This window comes from Lytechinus variegatus, chromosome 1, assembly GCF_018143015.1.
Source record: "Lytechinus variegatus isolate NC3 chromosome 1, Lvar_3.0, whole genome shotgun sequence".
In the NCBI taxonomy this organism is placed as follows: domain Eukaryota; kingdom Metazoa; phylum Echinodermata; class Echinoidea; order Temnopleuroida; family Toxopneustidae; genus Lytechinus; species Lytechinus variegatus.
Window position 1 is genome coordinate 65,411,140 of NC_054740.1, and position 16,338 is coordinate 65,427,477.

The window sequence follows — 16,338 nt, forward strand, 5'->3', positions numbered from 1 at the left end:
GAAGAGGGCACTATCTTAAACATGGCCGTGAAAAGGGGCACTAGCTGATTCGAGAAAGAGCACTAACAAGAAGGCAAGGGAGCACTTGCTCAAATATAAAACGTACGGGTCCTTCTTAGGTGAAAGGGGCACAGTACACGTTCGTGAGGAGCACTTTTCTTGGGGGAAAAAGTGGCACTGATACGAGAAAGGGCACTTGCTAACGGCATAAAACAGGTCCTTCTCATATGGAAAGAGCACAGAACACGTCCGTGAGGGGGCATTTTAGAAAGAAAATTGGCACGTATATCGGATATTGGATAGAGTATTTTCTAGTGGGACATAATTATCTTAAAATCTATTCAAATCAATTTTGACAAGTCGGTCATTATGTTCTTGACCTGTGATTTATCTCATTTGAGGTTTTGCTTATACAGTTCAATAATTTATCTCAATTCTTGATAGAAATTAGAATTTATTGCAAATTCATTCTTTAATAAAAAAAAACGTTTAATCTTTACATCATACTGACAATGTGGGTTTATTTGATAGCACTAATATTAACTTAATGATCTATCAATTCATTTGAACGGCATTTACGGGGGCAATCACTGTGAATCCATCACTGACAAAACGCAGAATGTTCACCCATTATAATAGGTCCATTGTAACGCAATGTGATTGAACCAGCACACAATAGCGGGAAATTTGAAAAGCTCATGGGACGGACGAGATAGGAATGCAAGCCGTTCAATGAATGAATTTACACAGCGGATACTTCGTGTTCAAAATAACAAGACATCTTCTTTTTCCTGATATTTCTGCGTATTTGAGGAATAATCAATAATGGATACCGGAATTGATTTCGGATATGATTTCAATGATTGGCGATAACGGCCGTGGTAAGTGAAATGAGTAACTAAATGTACAAAGAATGTTTAAAACTTTGAGAATGGTTCAGAGAAATTGCTGAATGTCAATGTCGAGCAGAGCACCAATGGCGCCGAAGCAAACTTAATCAATGGCGTTTCGAAAGATTAATTAATTATCCTTGAATTTACTTTAAAAAAACTGAGCAGCAAGTTCCTTTTTATCACCTGTTACTGAACTCTGTAAAAAAATTGCACCAAAAAATCATTATTTAGATGCTTTAGAGCTACAAAAAGTACAAAATAAAGTGACCGGAAACACTAAAGCAATCATAACCTTGTTCATTGAATGAGTGATTCTAACACGTATTGCGTTCATCGGCAAGAGTGCCATGGGTCCCATCCATTAGATTCAATGAATTAAAAAAAAGTTTGGAAAAGGCTTATAAAATCATGCAACATGCCTAATAATATACTAGTACATTTTTACCTTAATAACGATGAAAAGTTTGATAAATACCAAAATATGGCTTTATTCCGTCATATTTGTGTGTTCATTCAAGAGGGGATTTTATGTTTTTCAAAATTCGATTCATTTCGACAAGAAATTAAATATTCACCTCAATTCATTTATTTCCAACGAGGTAAAATAATTTCATGCATAATATATACAGCAAGGTAATCGAAAAGAATTAGACAATGTCCTTTTAAACAAATGTAGTGATCCATGAAGCGTCCACATATCTTTAATTTTGTAGGCCTAATCATATTTTCATTTAAATATATCTTTAGTTTAATCTAGTTTTTATTATGTATTCTGAGGATCATTTCCAATAAGAAAATTTATATGCATTTTATGATACTCCCACTAAAGATATATATATATATGTATTTCTAAATTTTAGAATCCTTACAATATTTGATATTACAGTTAAGGGGATGGTATAACAGGTCTAAGATTTTATTGCGAAGAAACTGAAGTTTATAAATACAAAATACCAATACTTTTTTATATTGTTTTAAAAAGGATATGTACGGTATATGGTTGTTTCAGGACAGTTTATCATCTGTAAGAATACATACAAACATAACAGTAAACTCTCCCTATTTTTATATTTGAATATTCTATACTTCAACGTTAACATCAATGTTGACGGTGGTTCGAATGCCAAACAATATATAACATTTTTTACTAGTTTATTTGCTTCCATCCAAGTACTTATTTTTGCAAGTTGATGATTTATGTGTATATATAGTGGAATGGAATATGGTAAATCATTAATATAATGTAATAGAGAATGGAACCTTGTGGCACGCCATATTTGATTTCTTCTAGTGAAGATCAAATGCCATTAATTACTGTTAATTGATTACGGTTAGAGAGAGAGCTAGTAAAGAGTCATAGTGAGGTGCCCCTTCTACCATGACAATCTATTTCTTCTTAATTAAAATTTAATGATCTATAACATCAAAGGCTTTAGTTAATGTAGAAATATTTAATGCCAATTTCTTTATTGCATCATTAATTTCATGAATTAGATCAAGTACTACTGTCGCTGTTGAGTGACCATGCCTTAATTCAAATTGATTTTTAGGTAAAATATAGCGTTTGTCTAAAAGAAAATCCTCTAATCTTTAAAATAAGAATTTTTCTACTATTTTAGAAAAATTGGTAATACGGATATTGGCCGAAAAATTATATGTATTCCCTTTTATATGAATAGGTGTAACACGTGCAACTTTCATTTTTGGTGGGAAGACACCATTACTAAACGCAATCATTGAAAATAAAAAATAAGGGTTCACTTATAACATAAAATACATTTTTTTTACAACTTTGATATTCAAATATCTACGTCGGGGTTGATATTAGGTTTCATTTCATGTACTATCAATATTATTTTACCTTTGGTTATAAGTTGAAGAAAAATAGAGTGATCATTTGACATTTTTTAGATAAGTATCAAAGGAAATATGTGTAGATTTTATATTTTGATTTTTGCAATTTCAGTCAAACACTGACAAAAAGTCATTAATAGAGTACGAGCAATACTCTTTACTTAATTCGTAACAATTTTATCTCCAACTTGGAGAGAATCTACATTGTTATGTTTTTTATTCAAAAGATCATTTATAATTCTCCATGTTGATTTAATTCTTCATTTTGTGTCATTTTTAAATACCAATCTCTTTTAGTTTGTCAATCTAAGCATATTTGTACCACAATTCTGAAAGTTTCTATAAGCTGATTTAAAGTAATTAGTTGGGTTATTAATGTATTTGCTACAGTTGTGCTGAAAACATAGTGAACTCATCACAAAATGCCCTCCTTCGTGCTTAGTCCTGAATGTGGACAACTTACTATACAACAATGTTTGGCAAACCCAAAGAAAGAAATTATTTAATGCAATATTTTATCACTTGACTTCACAATTAAATATATAACATATGGTAGAACCTGAATGCTTTAAATATATTCATTTTCTGATGGGGTCACTAATTTTGGAGCACCACTGTATGTAGTTGTCGTTTTTTTATTGTTACAAAGTTTGCGTAGATCCTGTGTTGGTAATGGACTCCTGTTCCCCTTATTGCAATTAAAATATTTCATTGAAAAATATTCATTATGATTATTTTGAAATGTATACAAAATTGTCTCGTACATCTCATTAACGTCCTAATTTACTATGAACTTTCATTCAGTATCATCCAATTTTGAAAAAAAAGGATTGCATATTTGACAATGTAATAAATGCTCTTATATTTTAAGGGATCCCGTTTTCATTATTAAAATTGTGGAAATATTGAAAAAAATATTGCTTTGTTTTGTTTAGCCATTTTAATATTTGTTTCTTTGGTAGATGGCAGATGACATTCCTGTGATCATATACTGATAGTTCAAGGGACCTGAGATGCGTTTATGACGTTTTATCAGACAAGTCTTGTTTTATCCGAGAGTTACCTCAGAAACTCAGTTTAACTGTTCCTTCTCAGCCAATCAAAATCAAGGAAAGTTGTCAGAACTGACTACTTATCGGACAACAATTGTTGATGAATGCTCCCCAGGGGAGAGTTCCATTAACATTAATTGTCTTCCGATTAGTTGTCAGATTTGACAACTTTCCTTGCATTTGATTGGCTGAGATGCAATGTTACTATGGTAACTGCCGGATACAACAGGATTTGTCGGAGAGAACACCCGAAAACTCCTTCCACGGAACGTTGAGGGCAATACTTCCAGCCAAAGAGAGGAGGCATTGTGAAAAGAAGCATGGCATTCCAATGGAGGTTTGAAGTAAAGGTAAGAATCTTCCATCTACAATTTGCAAAGAATAATACGCGTGAAGTCAGAACTCATTTTAATTTTGTGAGAAGTGAGACACAAGCTCAAGTAACAATGATCATCTTTACAGGTCTTCGGCTTTCAGGTAGTAAATTATAATATTTCTGACAGTTCTTTTCGTGGTAAGTACTTGAAATAGTGGTAATATAACTACACGGGGGGGGGGCTCGGCTAATTTAGTTATCAAATCACAGCCTTGCCCAGGGAAAGTGAGATAATGTATACTTGCCATGTGAGGCAGTAGGAGGACTAATCAGACTATTTCATGGCAGTAAAAGATATTGTGACATATTTTGTTTTAGTTATTTTGACAAGATTTCTGCTTGGGTAATCAACCTTTTCTTCGTGGTACGGCATTCTTCATGGATACTAACTTTTGAGTGTCATTAGTTTCTGTCCGATTCTTAATGAGATCGTAACTTCATATATTGATTGGATGGCCTGGTCAAATAAACATGCGATTTAAAATTTGTTTCACAGTTATAGCTTTGAAAAGTTGGTCACCTTCATCATCGTCTTGGCTTCTGTTTGTCATAACTCGACAGTTAAGCCCGCCCTCAAGAATGTCTGACGGTCTGATATCTGAAGGGACGCGGAGAAGTTTAAGAAGGAGATGGAGAATGCCAAGACAAGGTCAGGTCACTGGGTCAAGGTCAAAGGACATTTAGATCAATTAAATGATAGAAATCTATATTTTACTTATTATTGTAAAAGTATTTAATGAAATTAGATGAAATTTGTCAGATTGTTATTGACTATCATGTGTTTCATTTGAGAATTGCCCCTTCACAGCATTGGATCGTTGAATTGCATATTCAAAGGGCAAATAAAAAAGACAACTGTTTGATAATTCAATGTTTTAAAGTCAACACTCTAGATTGAATTGCGTAATGCAGGCAAGACTGCCAGAGGCATTCCACTATTCAGATTTATAACAAATATATTTTGTATTAAATGTACGTTTCTGTTTGCAGGAAGCACGGAGTGCTATTTTGAGAGCATAGCTCTGAAATGTAGGGTTCGCAGCAGAAGCAGTCCAACAGCAAGCACATATACCTGGTATACGAATGAGGAGGTGTCATGCTGGAAGATGAACTCAGAACTCCGGTCAAGGGTCAAGAAAATGCCCAGAAATATACCATCAGAAGCAGTGGTAAGTTGTGCAATATTTAAATTTTGTGACTCAACAAATAACAATTTTGGGGAAACGAAGGTGTCTTTTTAGAGACAGTTTGCTTTTCCCCTTCTAAGTATGATGGGCGCAAGATCAACATCTGCATAGCACTGATTAGATTTGTGATAGATATATGTCTACACAGGCACTTCTCTAACTGTTGCTTATCATCTTTACATATGCAAGATAAGAATTTATCTCAGATAAAATTGAATATTATGAATGATAAAATATATTTTTCTGATATAATTTCGCATTAATCAAGTCAATTTGTGAAATATTATTGAATAATAAACACGTAAATATTATGCAGTATGTTCAAGGATTGGTGCAAATCCTTTGCATTGAATTCCGCTGAAAAGTGCCTATGTACGGAGCCTTTAAAGTGCCATCGACTTGATGAATTTGCGAGATACTTTATGTTGCCATGTCGACATAATAATCTTATTATGTCGACATGGCAAGTCGACTTATAGAAATTTATATTTCGACATGGCGAGATACGTTATCTCGCCAAGTCGACTTATTTAAAGTTTTATGTCGACATGGCAAGATACGTTATGGAAAAAAAGAAATGCTAGAATAATGTTTGTGTTCTTTCACTTTACACGTGCAGCCATCTCGCTCCGTGCACAACATGGATCCACCCTCGATCTGGTATAAGTAGGAAAGAGTCTACCACAGAGAAGGACATGGACACCAATCCTGAAAGCTTCATCTACAAATGATTTCTGGTGTGAAGAGTTAACGGTATTTATATGAGGTAGGATCAACCACTATACCAACTGCCCATGATGACTGCCAGGACTGGGGAAAGTTTTGTGCGCCAAAGGACTCTCATCGCGGCCGGCATTCAGCGAAGATGCCTTATCTGTAAATTGTATCCTGATATGTAAATGCTGTATTTATTTGGTGTTTTTAACCAGAGTTGATAACCATTTTTTTTTTTTGGGGGGGGGGTCTCGCCTGCATTACAGAAAAAAACGAATAAGCACTTTTGGATAAGAATTGATAATGTTTTTCATCATTTTGACAAATATTCATTTAAATGAAATGAAACTTTTTTTTAGATGGCTATTGCTTATAGAGACTGATGTGAAATCAAACATACCGTTCTTAGCCAGGGTCAAAGGTCGTTGGAGTTAATGAATATAAGATAATTATCAAATGAATTTTCGTCCTCTTTGAAAAAAAGATATTCAACTTTCATGGAGGTATTTTCATTATCAGCACTGTTGCTACATTGCATTGTGTATTGCAGGTGATTTAGTTTGATAAATCGGTTTTATTGAATCATAAAAACAACATTTAAACTACTAAAACATGTGTTCTTTAACTTTTGTTAGTGCAGGCGAGACCGCCAGGGGTGTCCCATTTGTCTATTTGTTAAGAAAATTTCACCCATATCAGTCGAATTGAAGGGGAACCAAATGTGGGTTTTCATCCAAAGCATTTTGCATTGTCAGATATGTTAGTTTTCATGCATTTGCTATTCATGAATGCTCTTTTACAATTTTTAAGATGAAATTTGTGTAGCTATATACAAGGAGCAGGTCCAAGCTATCATCTTATCGTATTTTTTTTAAATTAATGGATGTGTACTGTGTAGGATATGGTTACTTTGAGTAAAATGAATAATCTGAGCATAAGGATAGAAATGGTTTGCGTATTGTCAGATTGTGTAGGCCTTGGGCTCAGATGGTGGTGTAATATAGGTGTTATTGCTCCTCCGACAGTAACTGCTCCGGGCTTTATTTCGTCTCAGATATATAGGGTTATATTAGGATAATAGGTTTGCAATAGGGTTTTATGTTAGGTTTAGGGTTATGCTTAGGGTAGAGTTAAAGTTAAGATTGAAGTTAGTCAGTCGAGTAGTGTGTGAAATTCATATCGGAGCAATAAGTTGTCGGAGCAAATGTCACGAAAACTTTGTTGCATAATGTATAATTGTGGAGTTTTATCCTGATGAATAGCATTCGGGTTTATCTTGTGTTGACTAGATTCTGCAAAAGTGGATCCAAAGGTTTTCCAGAGTTTTTCCCTACTGTGTTTTGTCTCTGGTTTTTTACCCTGGACCTACTTGTCGTAGAATGGTCGAACACAATGAACCCACTCCCCCGCCCTTAAAAGAAAAAGAAACCTTGTACACCGGAACTTATTTCTCTATGAAAAATATTAGTATGATATGTCCAATTAGGAACAATTATTACACGCAACGAAGTTAGAATATGCATATTTTCGATTTCAGTTTTTATCCATTTCAGTTGATAAATCAGAGATAAATGGTAATGCATTTCCAAATTACGTTATCTGTTGTACATTAGTCTTAGTTTAATTTTAACTTAGTTTGATTTTAAATTTTTGAATTAATTTGTAATTTTTTTAGGCCAGCAACAAGCAAAGTTTGTTATTAGCAAATTAAATAAAATCTATTTCTTTTCATTTAATGTGATAGAATGATTTTGGTATCATCTGCATACAGGATGGAATTTAATGATTCAGAATCAAACTAAATCCCTCACTAACGAATTCTGTAAACCCTTATTCAGTTACCCTGAATAAGGGTTAAATTCAGATGTGAAATGTTGCAAATTTGACTTCTTTTCTACACAAAATCTCTATTTAATTTGAATATTGTGTTTTGAAATTGTTCTGGTGAATCAGTACTTGCATGAAATGAAAAGCTTTCACAAATATTGAATTTCAAGAGGAAACGAAACCACCTTCTCAAGTTGTTGAACATCAAGTACTAGTAACAGATTGTCCATGCTGACAGGGTCCAACATTGTCCTAAATATATTTTCAATGCGTTATGCAATTAGTATGAGACTGAGAATACGCCATGTGTAGACTGTCATATTTCTACACCATTCAAACCCAGTCCAGCATTTGTTTCTTTTTATCCTTTTTATGGGTGCATATTCACCCGTACTGCACATTTCATGGTTATATTAAGATAGAAAATAACAGAGCACTGCATAGATGAATAAATTCACTTGTTCATAATCATGATAATTCCTGATTTACATTATGGTGAAGAGGAATACAAAATGTATTGCCTCCAGTCTCTTGCATCTTCAGCTTCAGAACTTTCTTGAGGGGCTCATTTATTCAACATACCTGACACTCTAGTTCCAAAGATTGTGAATTAGTAGACGGTGAGAGGTTCAATTCAAGTGTTGCTTAAGTTTAATAACAAAAATTGTCATAAGCATTTCTTACCTAATAATTTGTATTTCTATTTTTCTGTGGAATTAGCAATATATATTAAGCCTAAATTCATCAATTGGCTATTAATCTTATATGAGTAAGGATCTGATTAGATTATTTTGATATCAAAGGTAATGAAGGTTAGTTGAAATTTTAGAAGTTGAATGTGTAATGATTTATATTCTTGCTTTGGTAATGGTGGAAGCATAGATTTTGACTTTCGGGAATAATTTTAGCTTCTTTTATACTCTCAGTGTGCATTCATGTTTTTCTCTTTTTACTAAGAATAGGCCAGGTGTCGTAGATATTGCCTTTATTTTATAAGAATATTTTTTTTTTACTTTTAGAATGTTTAAAACAATAGAAATACAATACCGGGAAATGTTTCACAAATTGACAATTCTGACTTAAAGTCATGCTTAGTTTAAATGCTAATTTGATATCTCATGGCTTGCGGAGTCTCAAAAGCGCGTTCTTAGAGCGTGGATGTATTTGACAAATTTTGAAGTCTTAAATCTTTGTGAAACACCCCCGTCTCTTAGTCCACATGTAATGTCAGATAGCTTGGACCTGCCCTGTAGTGTACTATTGTCTGTATTATGTATTTACTTTGTATTCATGATTTTATTTATTTTTTATTCTTGAAAATAATGTAAGACCAGCAGCCGAGAAGACTCATTCAAGTTGGAGGACCATAGCAGTTGACCTAATCGATCGATGGAGTATTAAAACCCGACACCTTACAAACATGGCTTTCTGTCTGATTTGAGCTGGGGCCTTCCTGCCAGAATCACACAATTAGTGACATCACTACCAAGAAATCTATTTTTCAGTGTGCAGAGAGGGGCACTGGACACTGTTGTGCATGGGATACAGCTTCTATAATGTAAGTGCTTTATTTCTGATTTCAATGTTATTTTGTGTAGCCTAGAGTATGCAAGACAATGCCATTGGTTTTCCAGAAATTATTAATCTGAGGGTATAATTACTGAACTGTAGAAAGTATTGTTCAGTCGATCGTTTAACGGACATTTGGCTTTTAATTGGCGCTTTGCTTCAAATGCCTTTAAAAATTCATGTTATTTTCTTCAATCTTTGGAATCAAATCCTTTTTATGAAAATCTATCAAAAATATTCCTGATCGAGGTGACTTGTATAAAATCCCATTGCTCTTTCCTAACCCCCTATCCCCTCTTTCTTTTTCATTACCCCACCCTTTGCATTTGCTTTATCTGTTGATTCATTGATTGCTGTCTTTCTTTCTATACCTCCCTGTACTATCTGCTCTAGCTGCTGGTCATATCTTTGTTTCACATTGTTTCAACATGATATATCATGACTGATTTAAGAATGCGCTAAAAAGACAAAAAGTATTTAACAAGGAAATTAGTAGATATTTACATTTAAAAAATTGCAGAGCCGCCATGATATAGAGCAGGGCAAACTATATTCCCTTTTTGCAATAAACTTTTGGACACATTAATTTAAGTTCATTTTTCAAACTTTTGGTCCTATCCCCATTCACCATAAACCTAAATGTTTGTGAGAATGCCGAGTGTGTATCCATCATGTAAACACATAATGCGAGAGATTTTGCCGGACCGGCATTGGGTGATGATGATATTGTGATGGAGGTGGCTTCTCAATATCGGTTCGTCTGCCCAAAACCGTTGCCTTTTGCTGGCCTACTCGAATTTGCATAAACAAAACCAGGAAACAAAAATTAACCCATTTTTACGAGGACAGTGTGCTTCAATGGTTTTTCCACAATGTGTAAAGTAAAGGGGAAAAAATGTTCCATCAATCACTGCAATACAAGTAAGTCTGGGATCTAGTCTTAGAAGTGCAATGTCAGATTTTGTTTTCTATCTTGCCAGCAACTGCTGTTTGCTTTTCAAGTCATGATACAAGAGCCTTGTCCACTGTAGAGTTTCTAGTTGACCCGTATCGATATTTGCATAGGACTTGTTGTACGTTTGTCGCTTTTCTTTGATGGAGCGGTTTAGCCAAGACGCCTGGCTTGGTGGCAGTAATCAAGGTCGATCAAGAACCGGTTTGCACTCCAAAGAGGAGATACGAAGAACTATTGATCTGTGTTTGCTGTCTTCTGGTGACATGTTTCAATTGCATGTGACATTATGGTATTTGGTGTTTGAAAATCCGGTAATATTGTTCTCAAGTAGCCCACTCTTTGATCAAGAGGAATGTGTCCTTTTCAAATTTGTTTTTCAGAGCTCTTCTAAAGATCATGTAAGTTGGATGTTGTCTATTAGAAATTCAAATTCTGGTATTTTATGAGGAATCTGGGCCTCTGAAACTCTTACTTATACATGGCGCCTTCAGGTGGATATTTTGGTCGACATCGCAGCATTCTGATCTGCAAGGCTCTTGCTATCTATATGGATTTGACTCTTTCGTTTAATCCATATTTCGGTCTGAGAGTGAGGCAGTGATCCATTGTATTGTCAACCTTCTGAACTCTCCGTTCGTCATGTTCAATCATGTTTCTCCGAGAACATTTTAAGTCAAATCCTGTGTGAAAACAAATTGCATTTCTTCACTTGGCAGAATTCAAAAGGGTTTCCCGTATTTGAGAAGGCATTTGGTGGAATTTTGCATGATCTGCAGTTGTTTTTCAAATCTACATCTCTCTACTGGGCTTAAAAATTAATTTGGCCCAAACCATGCAGAACTGTGTCTTGGTTCTAGTCGGGCTTTACCTACTGTGGTCGTCGTACAAGATTGTGACATTGCCTACCGCACGGAGCCGGAGTGAATAACTCTTCAAGATCTGGCCATATGGTGATCAATGTGATCGAGAGGCTTGTAATTCATTAAACAGCCTCATCAGCATTCTCGCATGATGACCTTATCCACTAGGATCCTTCGAGAACTTACCATGGTGTTCAAAGAAAGAGGGTGGCTGTACCTTGAACAATCTTAGCAGGATTCTCACAGGGAATTTTGTAGCTTGGACCTTACTAAAAAGGGTCCATGGTTGTAGTGACCAGAGGGCGCTCTAGTCTGTAGTTCCCGAGTTTTAATGTCTAGGTGTACGTTTGAAGATATAAGGAGTGTAATCGCACGACTTCCTCTGGTAGATTGCTACAACGGACTCTGACCTCCAGTCTAGAACGAGTTTTTGACGTTCCTTTTGGTGCTGCATGTCTTTGAACTTAGGCACTACTTCTTCTGGAAGATCGTTACTCTTGTCACTGGCCTTTTGCCTAAAGAAATGGATTACCACATCGAGTCTGGAATGAGCTGTGGAAAGTTGTATTTGGTGCCGTTGTTGAGATTCCTTCTTGAATATTTTTGGGCGGAGGAAAGTGTTTCCGACATCCATTCTGGAAGGATTTTAGGAATTTCTCCGTGCTGAATGTTGACATTGTGCTTCACTACTAAGGAACATACAATTGTACTGTAATGATTAATGGCGCATTGTGGGATATAAAGTGCACTTCCTCAGGACAAGCCTATCTTGAGGGTTCGACCTGTTAGATCTAGAGTCACATATCTTGTCATTCCGACTGCTTTTAGCTCTATCTCTCAAAATTGTGTGGAAGAAGTGATGGATGCATACGCAATCCGAAACATTTGGTCATTGTATAATGGTGAATAAAAGAATTACCTTGACGGGGAAAATAGAAAACAGAGAGGAACAAAGAGAGAAAGTTTATTTCAAAATACTTGATCTAAAATGCAGTGTTCATTAAGTTCATAGAACACAATTGTTTTATGTACAGAAAAAAACGGTGCATTTATTTGCAAAATATGTGTTACACATCCCATCTGCTCAGGATACTGCTCATTTGAAACGAATATGCACCCCCCCATTAAAAAAACCCATTGAACCAGAAATAAACTGAAATATAATAAAATTGAATAGAATAAAATAATTTTGAATTAAATTAAACTATATTAAATTAATTTTAAATAAAATGAAAAAATAATAGATAATATAAATTAAATAAATAAAAATTGAAGACAATAATATAAATTGATTATTCATCAGCAAGTTTTAAAAATTTACAATTATCAGTAATAATACGGTTAAATAAAATTAATTAGAACATTTTCATATCAGTCATGTATTTAAATGTTGAAATGATGTAAAGCGAAGGAAGATTGGCCGATATAGGGGGCATTTCATGAGGATATATGTCAGTGATGATCTCCAATTTGCTATTGACCAATCAGATGCAGTGATTCATTAGCTCATGACATCTGTTGGTGAAAGCATGGACCTATTCCATGGTGAAAGTCACCGACAAAAATCTACATGAACTGCTCCCTTGGATGGATAGTACAGAGAGGTATGGGTGAGAGACCGCAATGAATGGATTAACTGGTAAACCTGTAGAAAGAAGAGGGGAATAGAGGGGATGGGTGGTAGTGAGGAAGGGGACAGATTAAAGGAAAATCTAAAAGATGATTGCTTTGTTAAAGGATGAATAACTAGAATACAAAGGAGATTAACATATTGATTCATATGGTAATTGGTATTGTCTTGCATGCTCTCGACTACACAAAGTGTCATTGAGATTGAACTTATAAAGCACCTACATTTAAGCTGCAGTAGACCATGTACGACAGTGTCCAGTGTCCTGCTCTGTACACTTAAAAATATGACTCTTTGTTAGTTTTGTGTGATTCTGTCAGGAAGAGCCCAGCTCGGATAAGGCTGTTGGCCAGTTTGAGTGTTAGGGTTTGCTTCATTGAATCAAGGTCGGTTGCTATGGTAACTCCAACTTGGATGAGTCTTCTCGGCTGCTGGTCATTTTTTTTTAGATATTTTTTTTGCGTATAATTTCAAATAAATACCTTGGAAAATAAACTTCGTCTTTTTCTTGTATTTGAGTATGTTTTCATCCGTTGTGATATTCCCGCCCATCTTGTAATCTCCCCCGCCCCTTTGCTATCTAATATAACCTCCGCTTTTCTTTTATCTGTGATCTCCCTACCCCCTTATGATTACCCCCCCCCGCCCTTTTATCCATTACGACATCCACGCTCCCTTTCTTATGACATTCCGCCCCCTTTATCTATTACAACCCCGCCCCCTTTTATTTTATTTGTGATCTCCCCTCCCCCTTGTGCAAGCCAGAGCCGACATCGTTTCTGATATCTGTAGCATTCATGCATTTGATTTTTGTATCATCAACCCTCATATTTCTAAAGTTTTCGGGGTGTGTTTACTCTCAAAATTGCTAAAAATGCTAAAATATAAGAATTTCAGCTTATTCAGTACCTTGAAGAATGTCGTCAGATTCTGGCTTGCAGTAGGTTAGGTTTGATCCTCTTCCCCCATTGAGAACTGCACATTGATACCCTCTGTCAATTAGGGGGGGGGGGTGAATCACAATCTTATTGCCAGCAAGGACAGTTTCTCTTAAAAAGTCTTCAACCCAAGTTGCCCCAAAATATGAATTATCTTTTATTGTAATACTTTGCTTGGATTTGAAATAAATAAAATAAAACTTGAATAACGGATAAGCCACCCTGTCCTCTTGATTGGTAATTTTAAAGTAGTTCTAAAATGGTTTCCTCTCTTTATGTGCAAGTCTCAATGGGTGATCATGCTCCCTCCCCCTTCTTCCATCCCCTATAGTCAGGACGAGGTAAAATGTTGCAAAGTGGGTTTAATCGCGGGCCAAACTTTTCCTCCTTTCAAATCATTGAGGGTTGAAATAACATGGCAGCCATTTCTGGGCTGTTTACGTGAGATTAAATATATTCAATATATTTCCAAAATATATCCAACAAATGATAGCCACTTCGGTCAGTTCCAAAGATTTTTTTGCTCAATGCAAAATAGAAATTAAAGGTAAAACATTTATTGACCCACTTTGCATCATTCCAAGTTTAGATTCATTTAAAACTAGAGGTATTGGGGTTTATTTACAGAGTGAACTTCACAATATGCAATTTTGTTGGTATGGTTTTGATTTTTGACTGCATTTTTAATTCATAGATTATTTTCTGACAATGTGCTGTATAGTTTTGTCACAATTTGAATTCTTGAATAATTTTCAAAGAATCTTAAAAATACACAATATGTGGAGATTTCAAATAATTTAAAAAGCAAAATATGCATATTGCATCAAATTTCCAAAGAAAGAGAATACAGGACATCCGTCTAGGTAGGATAGAAGTTATTTTAAACAATGTTTTTTACATCCATCATAAGAGGTTTTGAATCTGAAGATATCTGGAAGTTAAAAAAAACTTTTTTGCTGAATTGTGTTGATCGATCGGGTTTCATTTTTACATTCTATGAAATTCACTCTTTTCTACATGCAAGGGGAGGGCGGGAGGGGGAGAGATAAAGGAGGCGGAGGAGAAAGTACGAACAGAAAGAGAGAGAGGGGGGGGGGGAGAGAACGCAACGATGAAAATAGAGGAGAAAATGGAAAGAAAAAAAAGTTGCCATAGAGAAGATAAATAAGATGAGATAGCCTGAAAAAAGATCGGTGAGTTCAAATAGATGTGATTGAGAAAGGAGTTGGGGGAAATCAGGAGAGAGTTCGAGGTAACCCGGAAGTGAAAAAGGTGGGATGGGGAAGAACTAATTAGAATTTTTTTAAGGATAAAAGAATGACGTTTTTTCATTATTTGAAATTGTCTAAAATTAAAATGAATGAATTATTAAGTATGGTGTTGAGAGTGAAGTTCTTAAAGAAGAGAGGGATGTCGAAAAAGAAAGTTGGGAAGATTAATAACGAAGTAATTGGTGTATGAATGCAAATTAATATAGACAAGCAAAGGGAATAAATGAGAGAGAGGGAGTTGGAGAGGATACTATTCAAAGAAAAATATTAAGCAATAAAAAAAAGAAAAGAAAATAAAGAAAAAAAGTTTAGTTTGGAAACACACACAAAAGTGAGAAGCTTGAGAAAGACAGCGAAAGATATCTAGATTGAGCGATACGGAGCAAGATGGGGGGGGGGGGGAGAGGGGGTGCGGGGTGGGGAATGCGGGTGGGGGTGAGAGAGCGACCGGTACGAGAATAAATGCAATAAGCCAAAAGAAGGGTGTATAAACATGATCATTTACTCATCTTGATAAAATAGTGATATGGATCATTATCATATGAAATTTTGGCTTTGAATTTGATTTTAGTTAACATAAAATTTTTGCCAACAACCGGTTCTAATGCCTAATTCTATCGACCTGTCATGGTTTGAGATGATATGACAATGGTTTATCAAATAAAGCCAGTGTAATAGTATGCAGCACTTAGAGACACATATATTAAGCGCTGTGTAGAATTGTTGCATATTATTATATAACAAGGATCCAAATCACTATTTTATAAAACATTATACAAATAGTTTTGAAAAGGCATTATGAATGACGACATTCCAAATACATATGGAGTATTAAACAGTTATCTTTTTAAAGGTTATTGGGTTATTTTACGATCAAGATATAGGTATCACAGCCGTCTCACTTGACACAAAAATAAAAATGATAAAGATACTTCTCAATTTTGAATGTGTTGTAACATGTAAAATGGTATTTCTTTTCCCTTTTGAGACGTATACGAACACTAATGTATAATTTTGTAGGGATTCTCTTTAAAAAAATAGATGTTATATGCCGTTTGCTTAATTTTTCGCATACGACACTTTTGGACAAAAATTGATTTGGCACCAGTGGAATGGGTACTGTCTGAAAAATAAGTGGACGTGGGCAAAGTGAACATTCTCTAAGATTTGTTGCATATAATACTCAAGTATTCTTAGACAAAAACATTATCA

General features: G+C 35.0%; 1 protein-coding gene across 1 annotated transcript; it reads left to right on the top strand.

The window, feature by feature from the left end:
- Positions 1-621: 621 nt before the first annotated feature.
- Positions 622-6,032, top strand: LOC121431615. The gene is made up of 6 exons (XM_041629188.1): positions 622-881; positions 3,710-3,787; positions 4,029-4,149; positions 4,737-4,824; positions 5,166-5,344; positions 5,982-6,032. The coding sequence occupies exons 3-6, from the start codon at positions 4,120-4,122 to the stop codon at positions 6,030-6,032; spliced, it is 348 nt and encodes a 115-aa protein (XP_041485122.1). The 5' UTR covers positions 622-881; positions 3,710-3,787; positions 4,029-4,119.
- The last annotated feature ends 10,306 nt before the right edge of the window (positions 6,033-16,338 follow it).

What these genes read in the sequence shown, in the direction of transcription:
- LOC121431615 (XM_041629188.1), top strand. Translation starts at nt 4,120, where the DNA reads ATGGCATTCCAATGGAGGTTTGAAGTAAAG. An exon ending in ATGGAGAATGCCAAGACAAG is followed by an intron (nt 4,825 to 5,165) that starts GTCAGGTCACTG and finishes TTCTGTTTGCAG; the next exon opens with GAAGCACGGAGTGCTATTTT. An exon ending in ATATACCATCAGAAGCAGTG is followed by an intron (nt 5,345 to 5,981) that starts GTAAGTTGTGCA and finishes TTACACGTGCAG; the next exon opens with CCATCTCGCTCCGTGCACAA.